General features: G+C 55.7%; 1 protein-coding gene, 1 long non-coding RNA gene and 1 pseudogene across 4 annotated transcripts in view; 2 read left to right on the forward strand and 1 right to left on the reverse strand.

Annotated features, from left to right (window-relative positions):
• The first annotated feature begins 2,417 nt into the window (after positions 1-2,417).
• LOC111738112 lies at positions 2,418-2,535 on the forward strand (annotated as a pseudogene).
• Positions 2,536-8,535: 6,000 nt separating this feature from the next.
• The window catches only part of ZBTB47 (zinc finger and BTB domain containing 47), an 11,717-nt gene continuing 798 nt past the window's right edge, over positions 8,536-19,454 (reverse strand). The window contains exons 1-6 of one of the 3 annotated variants that reach the window (XM_011357380.2): positions 19,381-19,448; positions 14,329-15,858; positions 12,496-12,643; positions 11,263-11,378; positions 10,625-10,769; positions 8,536-10,445 (exon numbers count right to left, since the gene is read on the reverse strand). In XM_011357380.2, coding sequence (XP_011355682.1) covers positions 10,084-10,445; positions 10,625-10,769; positions 11,263-11,378; positions 12,496-12,643; positions 14,329-15,858; positions 19,381-19,383 — 2,304 coding nt within the window. In that variant the 5' untranslated portion in view covers positions 19,384-19,448 and the 3' untranslated portion in view covers positions 8,536-10,083. Of the gene's footprint in view, positions 10,446-10,624; positions 10,770-11,262; positions 11,379-12,495; positions 12,644-14,328; positions 15,859-16,437; positions 18,417-19,380; positions 19,449-19,454 lie in introns of those variants that run through there. The other 2 variants (XM_023529067.1, XM_011357381.2) reach the window with 2 other exon arrangements.
• Positions 19,181-19,454, forward strand: part of LOC105290319 — a 1,418-nt gene continuing 1,144 nt past the window's right edge. The window contains exon 1 of the long non-coding RNA XR_895742.2: positions 19,181-19,340. This is a non-coding gene — a long non-coding RNA (uncharacterized LOC105290319). The remainder of the gene's footprint in view (positions 19,341-19,454) is intronic.

Consider the following 19,454-nt stretch of genomic DNA (forward strand, 5'->3'; position numbering starts at 1 on the left):
ACAGTTAAAAAAAAATCCATCTAGAAAATAAGTGATATACAGATAGCAAATAATCTCCTGAAAAGTGTTCTATAGCATTACTCAACAGGGAAATGCAAATTAAAACCACAATAAGATGACATTACACACCTACCAGAGTAGCTAAAATAAAAAATAGTGACAACACCAAAATGATAAAGTCAGACATTGCTAGTAGGAGTGCAAACTGGTACAGCCTCTCTAGAAAATGGCTTGGCAGTTTCTTGTAAAATGAAACATAATAAAACGTAATAAAAACATATAATAAAACTATTATGAAACCCAGCACTTGCCTCCTTGGGCACCTATCTCTGAAAAATTAAAACATTTACAGGAATATTCATAGCAGATGTATTTATAATAGCAAAAACTACATACAGCCCTGTTTTCCCTCAGTGGATAAAGGTAGTACATGCAAACCATGGAACACTACTCAGCAATAAAAAAGAATAAACTATTGATACACATAATAACTTGGATCAATCTCCATGGAAATAGGCTGAGTAAAAAACAAAAAAAAACTCAATCCCAAAAGATGACATCCATGCTGTATGATTCCATTAATATAACATTTTAAAATGACAAACTTTTTTTAATGGAGAGCAGATTGGTAGTTACCAGTGGTTAGGAACAGAGTAGGCAGTGGCAAGAGGGGGTTCTATGTGGTTGTAAAAGTCAAGAGAGGGATCTTTGTGGTGATGAAACAGTTCTGTGTCCTTTTCTTTTCACTTTTATTTTTCAATTAGAGTTGACATTCAATATTATTTTATACAACGGTTCTATATCTTGATCATGGTAGTGGATACATAGACTTAAACGTGTGATAACATTCTATATAATAAATATACACACAAATGAGGATGAGTAAAACTGCGTAAATCTGGATAAGATCAGCGGATTCAGTCAATATCCTGGTTGTCATAGTATACGAGTTTTGCAAAATGTTACCATCAGGAGAAACTGGCTGCATTATTTCCTACAGCTGCACATGAATCTATAATTATCTTGATAAAATTTTCAATTGAAAAAATGATCAAAGATCACTCAACATTTACAGGAAGTCTCCAACATAAAAAATTTAAAAAAATTAAAAAAAAAAAACAGAAAAAAAGGAAATTAGAAGAAACAAAGAAAAAAAGCAGGAAAAAATTCAAGCACTGCTATTAATAATATCATCGGAAAGATAAGATGCTTACATAATTATTTTTAAAAAGCACTGTGAAAAAGGAACTTCTAGAAAACTTTTGGAATTTAACAAGTATAATGGCAGAAACATAATACTCAATAGAAGGGTTGGAAGATAAATTGGAGGAAATTTCCCAAAAAGTAGAACAAAAAGAGATGAAGAATGTGAGAGATTAGGTAAGAGAATTAGAGAACCATCCCAGAAGTCTAATACCTACGTAACGGGAGCTTAAGAGAGCACAGATAAAAACTTAGGGAAGCGACCATTTAAAGCCATGATTCAAAAAAGTTTCCCAGGAGTCACAATAATCCAGCTGAATGGATGAGAAAAAACCTACACCAAGTACTGGAGACAAAGCAAAGGCCCTGAAAGCTGGCATCTAAAATTCTGAAGGAAAATAATTTCCAGTCTAGAACTCTATATTCAGGCAAACTCTCTCAGGGTGAATAAACGGTCAAGATCTTCAGAATTTAATTCACTGTAGTGGTCCTGAGGAGAAGGTAAATTTTAGTTCAGGATTAGGAAAAAGTAGTCCGCTGAGACATAAAGCTTCTAGAAGTTAAAGATTTCTGCAGTGGGCTCAGAGTGATGTAGTCTCAGCAAAGTGAGACAAGGAACGTCAAACTGGGGCGTGTTGTCAAGCGATTTCTCATGTCTCCTTATGGGAGATGGTTTCAGCATTGTGCACAGCAGAGCCATCTTGCTGCCCTGTTCACAGGTTACAATAACGGTTATGTGTTGTCGGTGTGTGGCCGCTTTGCAGCTGTGATGATGACCAATAGTTCTGTTGCTTCCTGCGATACTAGACTTGAGAAGGACCAGTCAGTCACATCAGGCCTGACCACGGCTTTCCATGTGTCCACAAGCCCCTCGTCAGGAAGCCCCTGGAGCATGCGTTTCACCAAATCGAGGGAGCAAGCCCAGATAAAGGAAGGGAGAGGATTCAGGGAAATGGGAGCGCCATCAAAAAAACAGGTCATGGGGCGCCTCAGGAGGGTGGGGGAGGAAGGTCTCTCCGGACGGCAGCTGGAAGATCAGCCAGTCCAGATTCGAACCAGGGTTCTAGAGAGATAATGACAAGTGAAACCAGTAGTACATGTACTGTGTTTGCACATAGTGCAAGAAGAATTGCCTTCATGGCAAAGAGTTCAGAGACTCAGCTGTAATGAGCACGTAGAAACCGAAATAAATCATTTTTTTAAAAAAAAGACAAATCGACAGCCATGCACCCTGAACGTGCCTGATCTTGTCTGATTTCGGAAGCTAAGCAGGGTCGGGCCTGGTTAGTACTTGAATAGAAGACCACCTAGGAAGACCAGGTGCTGTAGGTGCCAAAAAAAAAAAAAAGACAAAAATTAAAATTTGTTCAAGAATCATATTCTATTATATGGCTTGGTTGAGATCAGTGTTTACATGGTCATAATAATATATACACTGAATATTAATCTAACCCAAAATAATAATATAACCACACTGGAAGAAAGGAGGAGGGGAAGCCTGTGTGTGTGTGTGCGTGTGTGTGTGTGTGTGTGTGCGGGAGACAGACAGAGAGAGAGAGATACAGAGACAGAGACAGAGAGAGAAACAGAGAGAGAGAGAGAGAGAGATGGGAGTTTCAAAGAAATAAATCAATAGCTAATGCCTTAAAACTGTAAAAAGAAAAAATTAGGAAGCAGCGTTGGATGCATACTTTTCCGGATCCTAAAGGTAAAACCGAAAAATGCCAGCTGATTTGGAACTGGTTGCCTATTCGGAGTTGGAAAAGAGGAGGTGCAAGAATCCACGCACTTATTTTTTTAAAAAGTCTTCTATAAATATTTGGTTCTTAAACTACATCCAAGTAAAACTTTAATTAAAAAAAAAAATAGACATTTTCCCAAGAATTCTATAGAAAACGGTGCTGCGTGACATTGGGCTGGTGTGTTCACAGCATGCCCTGGTCTTACCCACAGCCCAGGAGCGGCTGACACTATGGAAGGTGACACTGTCTAGGGAAGAATCAATTACAGCGCCGGCTTCCTACGGGATGCGGTATACACTCTACACACGTACTCGGGATGCAGTATACACTCTACACACGTACTCGGGATGCCTGGGTCCCACAATCAGGATGTGGGGTAAGAGGAACCCTGCTCTCCCCTATAGCCCGCAGCTCAATCACAGGACTTCGCTCCTTGTTCTTGCGTCTTGGACTCTGATGACTGAGAGGCCGTGGTATCTCCGAGAGGATTGTTTTCATGGGGACTCAATTCTATTTCCATTCGGCCGGAAACTGAGACTGCCACTGGCCTTCGATGTGGGGCTCTGTGCCCCTGGAACAACAGGCAAAAGAGGGAGCCTTTGTGTGGACTGGGGTGATCGGTCCTGGCCTTCAAGGGGAAATCCGGTTGCTGCCTCACAATGGGGGGAGGAAGCACATCTGGAACCCAGGGATCCTCTTGAGTGATTCCTGTTGCCCCATACTGGGATGGAGAAGACAATGGAATATATTATTCAGCCATAAAAAGAAATGAAATAATGATACATGCTACAACGTGGATGAACCTCGAAAACATTACATCAAGGGAGAGAAACCGGACACGGAGGGCCACGTATTCTGTTTATATGAAATATCCAGAATGAGAAACCCATAGAGATGGAACACAGATTGGTGATTTCCAGGGGCCAGGAAGAGGGAAAATGGGGAGCAACTGCTTAGTGTTTGTGGGGTTTCCTTTCGAGGCGATGAACATGTTTTGGAACTAGATAGAGGTGGTAGTTATACAACATGGTGAACGCACCAAATGTCACTAAAGTTTACTTTTTAATGTTATTATCGTTCGCTTTAAAATGGTTAATTTTATGTAATGTGAATTTCGCCTCAATAGAAAATTGAAAAAAAAATAAGTGAGTGACTAGAGCAACCTCGTACAGGACCTCCAGGGGCTCCTATTTTTCAAGACTGCAGACCTGAGGCATCCTCCGGGTGAGTTCCCGTGACCTTCTAGGGTGCTGCTTGAGGGCAGGGGAACATCCAAGGGGAGCGCAGGGAGAAATCTTCAGCACCACCTTGGCCTTCCCGTCAGCAGCTGGATGGGGGTGTGAGCCTCTGCCTGTGTTCTTCATTGCTGGGTAAGATATATGCGTCCATTCTCACTAGTCTAGTTTTCTTTTCCCCTTCCTATTCTCCTTTTATTTTTTAAAGTGTCTAGTTGGTGATGGTCACGTTTACAATACAGTCTGTACACGTCAGAACACAGAAAGAGATCCCAGCTGAACCGGAAGAGAGCAGCTATCGCCGCAGACCCTGGACTGGGGGCCGTATGCAGCCAGTGATGAGAAGTGATGCTGTCCCCTTTGGGAAGAGGATAAACGCATTTTTTCTTTGTATGAGGCAAGATGTCAAGATGTCGTTATTGGGCAGTGAAGGGCTAGACTATGGTGTGTATCAGTTAACACTTCATGGCCACCAGCACATTTGGAAAGCCTTTTTCTGATTGTAAGTCCCGCCTGCCCAAAGTAGAAAACGTAACTCACTTTTCCAGCCTCCCTTGCAGCTAAGATATAAATATTTGACCTGGATCTGCCAATGAGACACACCCATGCAAGACCAATTCAGAGGAGAGGAAACAAGGAAGCAGGCATCACACAGACTCTGGCATTTTGTGAGGGTGGTCGAGGAGTGATTAGCTTTGGAGGGAGGTAGAAACCATTTCTAGTGCACAGCCCTCAGCATCCTTAGTTCCCAGATGGAGCAGCAGTCACTCCTCCCCTGGGGCAAGTCCTGCAGAGTGGTTTGGGTTTGTTCTCTGATGAGTCACCCAAGAGCCTGAGTCTCTTGTTCTCCTGGAGATTTAATTAACACCTTTTCGTTAAATTGTTTTCTGCTTAAATTAGCTAGAGGGGGCTCTGTTATTTGCAGCCGATAGCCATGGTTCACCGTCCACAGCCATGCTCTCTCCTAAACACCATTGTGCGCCCAACTCTGCTGAGTGGAGGGGACCCAAAGGAGTCAAACGTGGGGACGTTCATTGGCTTTGGAATCAGACCTGAATTTGAATCCTAATTTCAACACTTTCTGCCCAAGCACAAAATTACATTATCTCTCTGAGCCTCCATTTCCTTAGGTCCTCGGCCACCTTAGAAGGTTGTGAGGTGAAGGGTGACTATGAAGCCTTCCCAGCACAAGAGCTGTGGTCAATAAGGATCTTTGTCAATACAGAGATGCCTGAAGGTCAAAGCAGCCTGGCATTCTGAGCCATCACATGGAGAACGGCTGCCCTAGAGCTTCACTCTGAGTCACTGGTGTTGAGCCACTGAGGCTTGGAGATGGTCTGGTATTGCAGAAGAGCATAACCTCTCCTGACTTACCAGGCATGGCTCTCGAAAGCCACATAATCAGGGGGTAGGTCCAAGGGCACTGCTAAGCCAGCAGAGCATCATTTTCTCATCTTACTGACTCCTACTGTGCCTGAGCGGGAAAGAAAGCCCAACTTTCTCCAGCAGGCCGGCCCTGCCCTGGCCTGTACTCCAGGTCGTTAGCTGTTAGTGAGCTGTTTAGTCTCAAAGAGCAAAACTGGGGAGAGTGAATGCTCCAGAGATGCCAGCCACGGTGCCCGCCATCCATGGCCTGCAGTCGCCCAGCGGCCTTTGTCTCCCAGCCTCGTGTGACGCACGCCCAAGACTCTCTGGAGAGTGAACTTGGAAATACAGTTGACCCTTGAATAATGCAGGTGTGACCTGCACAGATCCACTTCTACACAAATTTATTTTTAATAGATATGTACTATGAATGTATTTTCTCTTCTTTATGATTTTCGTAACATTTTCCTTTTTCTAGCTTATTTCAATGTACGAATACAGAATATAATACATATTAAAAAATATGTGTCCATCGACTTCGTTAGCGGCAAGGCTTCTACTCAACGGCAGGCTATTAGTTAAGTTTTGGGGGATTTCCACTGCGTGGGGTTTGGCGCCCCCAATCCCCACGTTGTTCCAGGGGCAACTGTATTTTGAGAACAAGCAAGGTGGAGTGTGGCTGAAGGAAAAGGGTGTGTAGCGAGGTGCCACACGAATGATGGGCAGCAGGAGGGAAGAGAGCAGAAACGGAGAAAAGCAGAGTCCCCACAAGAGACCGGGGGAGCAGCCAGGCCCTCGGATCTGCCAGCTGGCCTTTTACTCAGGATGACCTGAGGGAGCCCTTTCCTTTCAGTCAAGGAAGTGGGGCTATGTGGAAAGGCAACGTCTTCTATGGCAACCTGGGCATCTTCTATGGCTGGTTAATGAACCCGCCCACCAGCCTCCTGTCCCCCACCCCACAGAAACCCCTTTCCCTGTATCCAGAACTAAGTGCAGGGGCCTCATTCACCGTGTATCCCCGGGGCCTAGTGTTCCACCCTGCACAGAGCCAGTGCTCCATGTATTGCCTGTGAGAGCCTCAAATTCCCTCCTCAGAGGCCACTACCTCCCATCTGAGCTGCCATCCTCCCAGGCACTATGTCAGCATCTCTGATAGCTGGTTCCTTCAGCCTTCCCCTGCCTGCCAAGGATGGATGAGTTCATACTGCTCACCACAGCACCCCCAGAGCTGAGCGCGTGAACAGGAGGGAGGCTTCCTTGGCTACACACCCGGTGCTCATAGAAAACCACACCTGCGGGGGCCCTGGCCTCCTGTGACACTGCCTTTGGGGCCTCGACTCAGTAACCCCAGGACCTCTCCTCTTTAAAGCCCCTCTACACTCCGCCCAAGAATCAGCACCAGTTTGGGGATGCATCTCTGCTCTTGCCTCTGATCTTGACTCTGGCTGTCCCCCAAAGTCCAGCACACCCTTAAAGGAAGGAGGTGGGGTCCGCAGATGCTCCAGCGCTCAATGTCCATGTGGTCCGCAGCCAAGCTGTTGGGTCCCTTGCTTTGGTCCAAGTCTTACCAGCCAGATCAGGGCAGGCAACATGTAAAGAAAAGGCTGGGCCAAGGAACAGTTGCACTAACTTTATTCCCTCTTCTCACTCACGCACCTGCTGTCCCCCACGAACTCTGTGACCAGACACCTGGGGCCTGGGCACAGCCGTTCTGCCATCGCGGTGAGGGTCACTGTGTCGCAGGCGCTGAGCCCAGCCCCAGCTCCCGGAACTGTGGTTATGGGGCTTGAGGCCACCTGATCTCTCTGGGCACTCACCCGCAGCTGGCCCAAGACCAGGGAACCCAAAGGGAACTGGGGTAGGGACAGGCCCAGATTCTGGACCTGAGGTCTGGCCAAATGGGCTGAATCCAACTGGACAGAGAGACCACCCCCTGAGCTGAACTCCAGCAGGAAGTGGTGAGCCTGAGCCCCCTCCCCACCACCGCCAGCCCCGGGAAGTGGGTCTAATGCTCCAGTCCCCTCATTCCAATATCCAGGGGCTTGTTGTTTTAAAAATAAAAAGGAAATGGAAAAGCTGGTAAAATAAGAACCTCACCCACACTGACACTGCTGAGGTTGCATTATTGCTTCAGACACTCGTGATCTGGCTGGAAAGGAGTTCCCACCCACAGTGGCCCAAGGGGACAAAAGTATTTAGCACCAAGGACACAGGGGTCCTGTCCCCACTGGGATGGGGCCTCCCAGGAGAGGGCTTGGCTGTGCCTACTCACAGCAACAAGACCATTTGACCAGGGCCTGGCCTGCTGTCTGGACGTCTCCTGCCCTAGGAGGGAAGGTATATAAGGACAGGAAGCCCGAGCGCTGAGACAGGGGTTCACCAGCACCCCACACCCACCTCCGGCCTCTGCTTGGCAAAGTCCAGGCTGACAGACCAGCGGCCCGCCTGGCCAGCATTCCCAGGCTTGCTAAGGCTGCAGTAGGGCTTGTGGGTGACAAGGCCACCAGCCCCTAGTGTCAGTGACAGGGATTGTGTAACCCATGGGGGGCCTGGTCTACAGACCATTGTGGGAGATCGACTTTTTTGGGGAAACTGTGAGTCAGCTCTGAAGAGCTGCCAGGCACTGGGACCAGAGGTTAGAAATAGCAAGGCAGAGGGGAAACGGCTTGTCGGGCGGGGGGAGTACCCTGAGGACGTCATGGAAGCCCAGAGATAAGGGGTGCGGGAACGGGAAAGAGCTACAGTAAAGCAGGGCCCTGGGAGGCCCAGCCTTGGGATGGGGAGCCACAGAGCTGGGAGCCAGACAGGAAGCCTTCTCTCCCCAGAGGAAGCCTGAGGGGGTGTCTGTAGGCTCTAGCTTGTACCGCTCCTGCTGCACCCCAAACTCAAACAGGCCAGGGCACTGCCCCCTCCATGCCTAGAGAGCAATCAGGTTGTGTGGCTTGCATTATAGACCTTCAAATCACTCGGGCTCCTTGGGCCTGCCCACATCTGTACAGAATAAAGTGCTTCGTTTATTGATGATTAAAATGTGCCCAGCCCCCTGCCCCAGTGCCACGGGCCTCACAAGGAGGTCAGAGAGTTCCGACCCCCTCAGCCCTTGGGCTGATGGGGCCCAGTCCCCCCACTGACCCCTTGGGCTCAGGCCTCTTCCCGCTCCACACATGCTGGGAAGGTGGTGGTGTGGGGGTAGTCATGGGGGTTTTAAGGTGCAAAGAGTATAACAAACAAAACCATATAAACACAATAAGAAAGAGCTTAACTAGGAAACATGTAGCTTATGGAACCTTCCTCACCCTTTTAAAGGCAGGAATAAAGATGTTAAATGACAACAAAGAAGGGTGTCCTAGCAGTGCTGGCCTCATGGGGGCAAGCACTGGGCACAGGCTGGGGTCTCCCCAGGATCCCGCCCCGGCCCTTGGGGCCTGAACATGCAGGCTCCTCCCACTGACAATGCCACAGGTACCCCGCTGCCAGGGCAGAGGCTCAGGAGGGACAAGGATGCTGGACACCAGCCGCGGGCAGGTTGTGGTGGGGTCTGGGGAGAGGATGAGGCCTGGCACTGCCTTCAGGGGGCAGAGACGGACACAGACATACACGTCTCCGCTAGCGTGGGAGACACGGCCAGGGCTGGTGAAGGGCGGAGTGCTCTGCGGACAGCAGCCCCGCCCCTGCCCCACTGGTAGCACCTTGAAACCTTAAAACATTTGCCCAAGTCTCCTCCTTAGGGCCCTGCTCCTGGGGTCCACCCATTTGCAGGGGCTCTTTGACTGTAGCCCTTGGGAACTGGTGTTTCGGGAGCCTGCCTCTCTGCCCACCCAAGGCCTGCCCACAGCACACTGAGGCCCAGGTCCGGGATCCCCGTGCCTGCCGGCAAGGTTATGGGTGGAAATGCAAATGCCTGGGGTCCAGCCCCTGCCTGCCCGACTCCACGTGGCGCAGAGCGGGATCTGCGGTCTTCACACCTTGTCCTTCCCTACCGAACACATTCATGGGCATTCAGTCTCAAGCCCCTGCCTTGGTGTCCACAGCTGTCAGACTGGATCCACAACTCCTCCACGGGGGGCTGGCATCCCAGCTTCTCCCCAGACCCCCCGGGACAAAGGGGCAAGTTAGGGAACACAGGAGAGGCAGGGCTGAGCTGCTAAGACCCAGGCTCAGCCTGGACAAGCCCTCCGGCTCAGGCCTCAGCAGTGACCAGTTGCACCTGCTCTGCAGGCCCCCCCACCTTTTGCTGTACCTGCTGCCTCCAGCACCCCCCTCGCCTGGAGGGGGGTGCTGCAAATAGTTTCCTTTCTTTTCTTTTTCCTTCACTTCCAAAAAAAAAAAAAAGCAAAGGCTTCAAGGAGTCACTAAGAGGGGACCGAGGTGTCCTCAACCAGCTCCGGGGGCCACCAGCCTGCACTCCCAGCAAGGGCCTCAGGCAGAGCATGTCCGGCCACCTCTGGGTGTCGCCACCCTCCCACAAGGAGGCGAGGGCGGCGGGGTCGCTCCTGGAGTGGGCCCCGGGCCCCAGGTCCTGCGTGTGCACGTGGGGGTTAGTTGTTGGCGGTCATCCTCCCGCTGCTGGTTGCAGTGGTGGGGAAGAGCGGAGGCGGGGGCGGCAGGTGGGGCGGGGGCGGCAGGGTCTGGGGCAGCCCCGGGAGCAGGGGCAGCACAGGGGCCTGAGGCTGGGCGGGGGGCAGGCCGGGGGCAGACGGGGGGCCGTCGCTGGCCAGGGGGTGGCTGACGCGGAAGCACTTCTCCTTGTGCGCCTTGAGCATGTTGGAGAAGCGGAAGCGCTGGCCGCAGACGTCGCAGGGGTACGGCTTCTCGCCCGTGTGAGTGCGCCGGTGCCGCTTCATGTTGGGCCGGCTGGTGAAGCTCTTCCCGCAGATCTCACAGATGTACGGCTTCTCCCCTGGGGTTTGGAGGTGGGCAGCAGGGTGTCACTGTGCGGCTGCCGCACCCCAGCCCGGGGCCAGCCGCCCTGTGCCCGTGGAAGCACCGTGGGGCTCGGCCCTGGCCCTCTCGGGCCCTCCCCACCCTGGCCCGCGCTGTACCAGCCGCACGGACGCCGGGAGGCGGGGGCAGCCGTACCGGTGTGCGTCTTCATGTGCTCGTCGAAGTACTGCTTCATGTTGAAGTCCTTGCCACACCACTGGCACATGAACTGCTTATGGCCAATGTGGATGCTCATGTGTGACCGCAGCTGGTACTTGTACTGGAAACGCTCGTTGCAGTTCTGAGGGTGGGGTGAGGGGTGAGGCCGGGGCCAGAGCCGAGGCCGCCTTCGGGGAGGGAAGCCCTTGCCCAAGACACACGTCGGGAGGCGCCCCGTCGGGTAAGGTGAGGAGGCCAGGGGCACACAGGGCCCAGATGGGAATGGGGCCCAAAGTGAGGACAGGCCGCAGAGGGAGGGAGACCTCATGCTTAAAGCCGAGGCCTCCCGGCTCTGGAGCAAGGTCTCCAGATCCTCACCTGCAGCTCCACCGCTCATCCCTGCCTGAGAGGCTCCTCTCTCCCCGTCTCCCCCTCTCCAGAAAGCCTGCCCCATGGTTCCAGCCCAGGGAGAATGTGTGTGGCTTGGGTTAAGGGTGGGGTGGTGGCGAGCAGGCTGGTGGGTGACTGACTGGGTAAGGATAAAGGGGAGCCAAGGGCCTCAGATAACAGAGGGGGGGGGGGGTCCCTCTCTGAATACTAGATAGACCCTGGGGCAGGGGGAGGAAGGAACTCACCTCGCATCGGAAGGGCTTCTCCCCGGAGTGCTGCAGCGAGTGCACCTTGAGAGACATGCTGCGTTTGAAGGACTTCCCACAGGTCTCGCAGGTGAAGGGCATGTCCTTGGTGTGGGCTACGGGGCGGGCACCATGGCCGTCAACAGCTCTGGGGGACCCCACCTGTCCTGGGGCCTGCCCTCACGGCCTCTGTCCCAGGACCCCTCCCTGGGCTAGGTCTCTGTCTGCTCTGAAGTCTGGTCAGAAGCATGGAGGCCCTTGTGCTTCTTTAGCCTCTGGCCAAAGGCAATAGCCAAGGCTACCTCAATCCCCAAGCTTTGGGGAAAGATGAAAAGATCCCAATGGGACTGGCCTCAGCTCAAATCCTGGCCCAGCCACAGGCTTCCTGCACAGCCTCTATGGGCTTCAGTGTCCTCTTCTATAAAGGCGAGGAGTGGTTGCGCCTCAGCAGTGGCTGGGCTTTACAGGGGACGATACGGATAGGGGAGGTGGACGATCTAGGGGGAAGCAACTGGAGACAGTGTCCCCGCAGAGCTCAGGGCTGGGGAACCTGAGCCCAGGAAGGATCACCAGTCCTGAGTTACCCAGTATCTCCTGGCCAAGACTTAATACCCCAGGGTCCCAGCTCCCAGTCAGTTCACGCTGGAGGCCCCCAGCGCTGTCTGGTGGAGAAAGGGAGTCAGGCCCAACTTGCCCGCCTGTCTCTTGAGCCCCAGCCCCTGAACAGGCAAGGAAGGAAGGGCTGCAGAGATACCAGACTCTCAGCTAGACCCACCTAGAGGGAAAGGACAACCGGACAGCCATGCCCAAGGCAGAGGTACGGCCCAGCACACACCTGGGCCTCTTTATTGTGTCCGGGTATGACCCTGGGGAAAGGGTTGTATTCAGAGAAGCCTGAGCCCTGTGAGGGCCTGAAGGTGAGAAAGAATCAGAGGCACAGCTGTCCTCGAACTGAGACAGGACTTGTGCCAGCGGGATTCTGGTCCCCACCTGCCGCCTTGTCCAGGAGCCCTTGTGCAATGTGCAACCTGCCCAGCTGAACGTGGTGGGCAGCCCTGGCCCCGGGGCCTGTCCCTACCACACCCACCACTGCAACCAGCCTCCCCAGGCCTCCCCACGGGGAGGGGCCCCCTCACCCCTTCACATTGCCCTTGGATGCGAAGTCCTTCCCAGCACACCCGGGGGTGGCCCAGCTCTGTCCTCAGGCTCCATTGCTCACCGGCCCGGACTTACCGACCATGTGCTTGCGCACGTGGGCCATGGTGTAGAACTTCTTCTCGCAGATCTCACACGAGAACTTCTTCTCTGCGTAGCCGTGTACAATCTTATTGTGCTCGTGGAGGGACCAGAGCTTCTTAAAAGCTTTGCCACATGTCACACACTGTGGGGTGAGAGGACCTTAGGCCCTGGGTCCTGAGTCAGGACTATGTGACGAAGTACAAGTCACTGCGCCTCTCTGGGCCTCAGTTTCCTCACCAGACTTGTGCTGGAGAGAAAGCCCTGGATGTCCAAGGCCCAGCCAGTTCTGACGTTCTGGCAGGTGGGGAGGGGGACCCCCCCAAACGTTTACTTGCCCACCACCCAGGGCTGCAGCCTAGGCCCTGCTTCATCCTTGAACTAAGTAGGGCCAGCGGTCACCTCTTCTAGGAAGTCCCTCCTTTGTGCTCATTCCAACAAGGCATCTCTCCACAGAGGGGCGACACATAACTGCCTGAAGGGCCACAGTGGGTGTGAAGAAGCCCCTCAGAAGACAAGTCCAGAGAGTCGGGGAATTCCCTCTGCTGCCTCCCTCTGCTGGGACCCATTCCCTGATACCGTGGAGATCCCCAAGGAGATAGGTCCCAAAGGGCAGGCGTTGGGGGGAGGGGACTGCAGGCAGTACTAGCTCCCATCAGGCAGTGGGACTTTTGGGGCCACACTTTTCTTCTCTTTCCTTGGACCCTTGTCCTGCCCATCCCTGCAGGACACCCCCAGAAGCCTGAAGGCAAGGCCAGGGCTCAGGCAGAGACGGGTCAGGTTGCCCAGGTCAGAAGGGGCACAAGTGTCTTTCCCCTTCAGGAGGGTAGCTCGGGTGTGTGGCAGGTGGAGGGAATGTCAAAGGGCAGCCCGGCAGGCAGGCATGTGAGAACAGTTACACAGGGTCGGGCAGGAGACCAGGTGACCCCTAGTTAACACTTTCTCCACAGGGCACTGCAATTAGCAATTAGTTCAAGCAATTAGCATCCACCTACCTGCTACCCTCACCTCCCCACCTCCCAGCCAGAAAGTTAAAACCAGCCTGGCTGGCCCTGTGCTGCCTGTACAGAGAGGCCAGGCTGGCAGAGAATCAAGCTGGCCCAAGGCCTGGCAGCCGGCCCATCTTCTCCGCTTGGCCTCAGTAGCCCCTGCTCTTCCCAAATTTCTCATCCAGTCCCTCTTCCCCAGGCCTAGGCCAGGTGGCGCCTCCAAAGCACTGAATGCAAGGGCTTCCTTCTTCCTGCCCAGCTGTCAGATGCTCTACATAAGTCTTTGTAGCAAGTGGAAAATGGCGCCCCCCTCTGGGCAAACCTCTCCTCCCTTCATCTGTGTTTTCATGCCCTGTATAAGCCGAAAAACGCACGGTGGCCCTGCTGGCCTTCTGGCAGCTGTAAGGATTTGCTAAAACACTGACTCATCCCTCCTCAGAGCTGGCTGTTCCCCAGCTTCATGTGCTCAGTCAACTCTCTCCTCTCAGCCTCCCAAGTCCATGATCCCTTGCCCCTCTGGCCAAGGGTACTGTTTGTCCCAACTCTATATGCATATATGATCTTTCCACGTGTCAAAGCCAGGGCTACCTCCCTCCTCCAGGAAGCTCTCCTTGACACTCTTACCAACCTGGGCCCCACCCTCTTGGCTCACGCTGGGCCTGGGCTGGTCCCATCGTGTGTCGGGGGCGGGGGCTAAGTCTGGTCTCCTCAGATTGTTCTGGCAATGCAGGCTGCAGGACCCCAGGTGCCCAGGGCCCAGACTGGCCTGGCCCCGCCTGCTTGGGGTGTGGCCTCAGCTGGGCTCCTGCCCCGCCCGCTCCGTCTACCCCAGGAAGCCCACCTGGATATTGCGCTCACAATCCGTCTGCCGGTGCAACAGCAGCTCACTCTCCAGCAGGAAACGCTTGCCACACTGGTCACAGATCTGCATGCGGCTGTGGGTCACGTTCATGTGCTTCTCCAGGTACCAGCGGTTGTTGAAGACGCGCGGGCACTTCTGGCATGGGTGGTGCTGCTTCTCCTCCAGCTTCACCTTGGCCCCCAACCCGTCCGTGGTCTGGGCCCCCCGGGCCGGTGCCGCGGCCACTCCCGGCGGGGGCTTTGGCCGCTTCCCGCCACGCTGCCCGGGCTCCTCGGGCTCAGGGGCGGCCCGGCGGCGGGCGCTCTCGCGGGACCGAGTAGCCATGCGCCCGAGGGGCGGGGGGTCCTCCCGGCTGCCCCTGCGCCCCGCCGGCCGCTCCTCCTCCTCGTCGTCCTCCGAGCTCTCCTGGTCCTGCTCGCTGTGTCCTTCCTCGTCGTCCTCCTCATCCTCCTCCTGCTCGCTGTGGCCGTCCTCCTCCTCGTCCTCCTCTTCCCCCTGACTGCCACCTTCCTCCTCCTCCTCGTCCTCATCGCCCCCACTGCCACCCCCCTCCTCCTCCTCCTCTTCCTCCTCCTCCTCGTCCCCGTCCTCGTCCCCCGAGTGTCTCTGCAGCCCATCCTCCCGGCCCAAAACCATGGTGGCCGGGCCGGTGGCAGCGCCCGGCTTGCCCTCGGGCCCCGTGGACACGTGCAGCGTCTGGTTGTTGAGGTTCACCTCCACGATGATCTGTGACTGCTCCCGGCGGCTGTAGGTGCCAGAACCCCCAAGCTCTTCCTCCAGCTCCTCCCCACCCTCCAGCTTGCACAGACCAGCTGGGGGCCCTCCAGCCTCCTCCACACCACCCTCCTTCTCCTCCTTGAAGAAGGGCTGAGCTGGCCCAAGGGTGGCAGGCACTGTGCCACCTGCAGTCCCTGCCCCGTCCTCCACACGCACGGAGTAGGGGTCAGGGCCCTCACGAGCGTAGATCTTGGGCAGGCCTGGGGCGTCAGCCTCCTGCTTGATGTCACAGTAGTAGGGTGGCGCAGCTGGGGTGCAGCTGGCAGCTGGCTGGGCCAGGGCCACGGTGCTGGCGGGGCCCGGGGGGCCAAGGGAGCGGGCGTCCAGCAACTCCTGGCAGGACGCGGCGATGTCAGCCATCTGCAGCAACGAGGCGGCGCTGAGCACCTCGTGGACGTTGGCCGCGTTGACCAGCAGCTTGGACGTGTAGATGAAGTTGAGTATCTGCTGCAGGCCGCCGGGGGCCAGCGCCTCCAGGGACAGCTCCACACGCTGCAGCTGCTTGTTCTGAGTGAAGAGCGAGTGGAAGAACTGGCTGTAGGCGGCCAGCACACCCTTGTGCGCTGGGAAGACGCTGCGCTGGGGCACCAGCACCAGGTCCACGTCGCAAAGGTCAGGCTGAAAGAGACGCTGCTCGTTCAGACGGCCCATCAAGCAGGCGAAGTGCAGCGCCACGTCCTCCACCAGCGAGAACTCGGCCGCCGGTGAGTCGGTCGTCTTCTCAACCAGCAACTGCGGGGCAGAGGGCACAGGTTAGGTCAAGGCCAGTGGGGCCCACCATCCCAGAGGCTGCCCACCCATCACTCCTGGCTCCATGTTACAGAAAAGGAGCCGAAGCTCAAGCAAGGACGAGGGGGAACGGGGATTCAAGACCAAGGCAGCTGCCCCTCAGAGCTCAAACTCCAGTCATGACCTCCTAAGGCCAAAGAGCAGTTAACTTTTCTGGGCCTCCAGCCCTTCAGCTGTGAAACAGGAAGTCATCCAGGGAAGGGAAAGGGAAGAGAGGAAAAGGGACTAGTGTGACCAACTGTCCAGCTGTGCCATGGACCTAGGGGTTGCCTGGGATGTGGAACTTTCAGTGCTAAAACGAGGGCCATCATGGGCAAACCACGACGAGGTGGTCACCCCAGCAGGGACACAAACATTCCTTCAGCATTTCCTGAGCCCCACAGATTCTCTCCTCGACTGTCACTCACACAAATAGAACCAAGCCTGCCCAACCCGACACCTGGAGAAGAGAAGTCAGGCTCACTGACTACCTGGCCTCTGGCTACTGTACTCCTGGGGGCAGCACCTGAGGGAACCCCTTACCTCACCAGCAGTGGGCCTCAAGGCCTGGGCCTGAGGGATGCAGAGGCAGAAACTTCTGTGATATATGTAATCCAGGGCCTGTGACTTCTCCCCACCAAGTCCTGCCATCCTGCTAGAGGAGGCTGGTGAGAGCCAGCCAGCCCCTCGTTACTCAGCCAGAGCTTGGACCAGGCCACGGCCCATGGCCTAACGCCTGGCCGCCAGCAACTCCCCCTCTCTCAGGGGCTCTGTGGGAGTAGGAGGACACAGGAGGCCCTCAAGGCCTGCCCCAGACCCTTTCCCCCAGACCCCAGGTCAGGTATGGTCCAGGCCCAGAGGCTCTGAGATGACCCCACCTTGGAGACCACACCATCTGGGGCCTCTGCAGCCTCAGGGGAGCCTTTGAAGTCTGATAGGTTGGATTATCAGGCCCTTGGGCCACATCCAGCACCTGTGACTTGCCCACAATAGGGACCAGCTTAATCTGTCCTGGCTCTACCACAGAGGCTTCCCTAAAAGGTGGGCAGCACAGGCAGCAGACTGCCCAGTCCTTTGCATGGGTCCGGTGCATAGCACGTGCTCAATTAATATCTGTCGACTCCCTGCCTCCCTACCAACCCCACAGATTCCAGGTTCTAGCCCTCCTCGGACCCTGTCCAGCTGGATCAGAGCATCCTACATTTGAGGACCTTGCCCCATTGCCACAAAGCCATCAGCTTCCCTCCCCCAAGCACCTCCATGGACGCCCTGGGATGAAACCCCAGTCCCACCTATCCATGGCCCACCCATAACCCCCATGCCAGTCCTTCCACTGGTGGGGCAGCACTGGGTAGGTCTGAAGTGAGCAGAAGGATGTGGGGGCAGGGGTTTCTAGTCTCAACTTCTCAATCACCTGAATGAGAATCTGCCCTGGGCCTCGGGATGGGCCTCAAGGGGCCACCAGGGACAACCTGCTCCCAAACCTACTCTAGGCCCCACCATATACCCCGAGCAGCCCAGGGCAGCACCCACCCACACCCTCCCAGATCCCAGTGTGGCCAGGCTCTTGGCCATGGACACCATCTTCCTCAAGTTCTCCCGCCACACCTCCTGCCCCCCGGCCGAGAAGCCACCCATCTGCCCTTGTCTCAGGGCTGCTGGCCGGTCCAGGACCGATCAATCTAACTGGGATATGGTGCCAAGCTCCTCCCATCTCCCTCCCCTGACTCAGTCTGATTCATCTTCTGGGACCAACTCCTATTGCACAGATGGGGAAACTGAGGCTCAGAATGGGAGGGTCCCACAGTGAGCACTGGCAGAGTCCCTGGCCTCCCAGCTCTGCTAAGGCTACCCTTCCCTGCTGGGCTGGACACGTAGATTTCTTGGGCTTTAATGACTTACAAAGCAGAAAGAGGCATCTGGGGACCCTCCTACCCAGGGGACCAGCTGTGCTTCTTCAGATTCTCTCCCCCAACCTCCGCCCCCCCCATAGCTGCTGCCACCTGCAGGCCAGGAAGGGGTCAGAGTGCAACTTGGGTGGTAACAGGGGTTCCTTAGTGCCTCCAGGGGCCAGATTGCGGCCGAGAATGTGGCTTGGACAAGGTCTGTTGGGGTGGCATCCACCCCAGGCCACTGGGCCACAATCTACCTTGCTCCCCCTTCACAGAATGCCCTCCATGGGGAAAGGGCAACCTTCCCGTGTGCAGGTCCAGGCCCAGGGCCCAGGTGAGGCCTGGCCAGGGCCCTCTGACTTCAGCAGGGGAAGAGGGGGAGAGGGGTGCCCCAAAGACTCCATTCACAAGGCAGTACCCCCCGCTAAGCCAGCACCCTCCTCAGCTCTTGAGGGGCCGAGAACTGTGACTGGGCTTCTTTGAGAAGGCGGACGGATGCTGCCTGAGTCTATAACTGGCAGCCCTTCAGCAGGGCACAGCTGCCCCTAGCCCGGCACCTTCCACGCAGGGCCCACCAGCTGTGCCTGCCTCCCCAGCCAGATGTGCCAGTTTCCTGAAGCTGCAGATGCCCCTCCCCATCTGGCTATACCAGCTGCAACCACACACCCTACCTCCAAGTCCAGGCCAGGCCAGCCTGGCTAAGATGCAGGACGGAGGGAGTCGTCAGGCACTCCTGTTGCCAGGGGGTTTCATGTCCTCAAACCCTCCCCCACAAGCTAGGCTGGGGGAAGGCCAGGTGCCAGGGACACCTGCCCAGGCTGCTCAGCTGGTTCAGAACTTCTACACCTGAGGGGTACCTTGCCTCGTGGCCAGGAAGCCACTGGCTCCCCACCCTGCGACAGGACCTCCCTGGAGGTCCCAGGATGAAACCTGGACATCCATCTGCAACCCCCACCCCCCACAGGAACCCTTCCACTGCCAGGCAGCAGTGGGTGGGCGCAGTTGGAGCAAGGGGCAGAGGCTCATGACTTCCAGGCTCCTCCTTTTGGGGAGGGGGTGTCTATGCCAGTCTCTTCTGCGCTAAATGCCTCCCTCTTTCCCCAGAGAAACAGGACCAGAGAGGGCGGGAGACTGGCCCAAGGTCACACAGGAGTTCAGACCTGAGCTGCGGGTGTCTCCCTACACACACCCGGCTTGGCCCAGGAGCCCCGAATCCCCAGGCAGGGCGTCTCCAGCGCCCACGTGGCCCAAGGCCCAGGCGGGAATCCGACCTCCCCCTTCCCCCTCCCATCACCCAGTCGGAGGGCGGTGCCATACAGGCTCAGGGCAGCGCCCCCCTCTGCCGGTGCCCAGTAAGACCTCAGCCACTCGCGTCCAGGCCCCCACCCCAGGAATTTAACCCCCTCCCCGCCGAGGGCCCCACCGGAGCGACGCATTCCAGGCGCGCGGAGACCGAAGAGAAAGGGGTCGGGGAGACCCGGCGAGGGGAAAGATCCCTCTAGCCCCTCCACCCCGAGCCGGCGGGCCGTGCGCTCAGGAGGGCAGAGCGGGCAGGTGGGCGGATAAGCAGGGGGACAGGCAGGGCCTTGCGTACCATGGTGCCGAGGCGCTGGGGGCTCACAGGGCCCCGCGGGATCGCGCTGCCCCCGGCGGCCGGGCCGGGGCCGC

Source organism: Pteropus vampyrus, unplaced genomic scaffold (assembly GCF_000151845.1).
Source record: "Pteropus vampyrus isolate Shadow unplaced genomic scaffold, Pvam_2.0 Scaffold35, whole genome shotgun sequence".
Taxonomy (NCBI): Eukaryota; Metazoa; Chordata; class Mammalia; order Chiroptera; family Pteropodidae; genus Pteropus; species Pteropus vampyrus.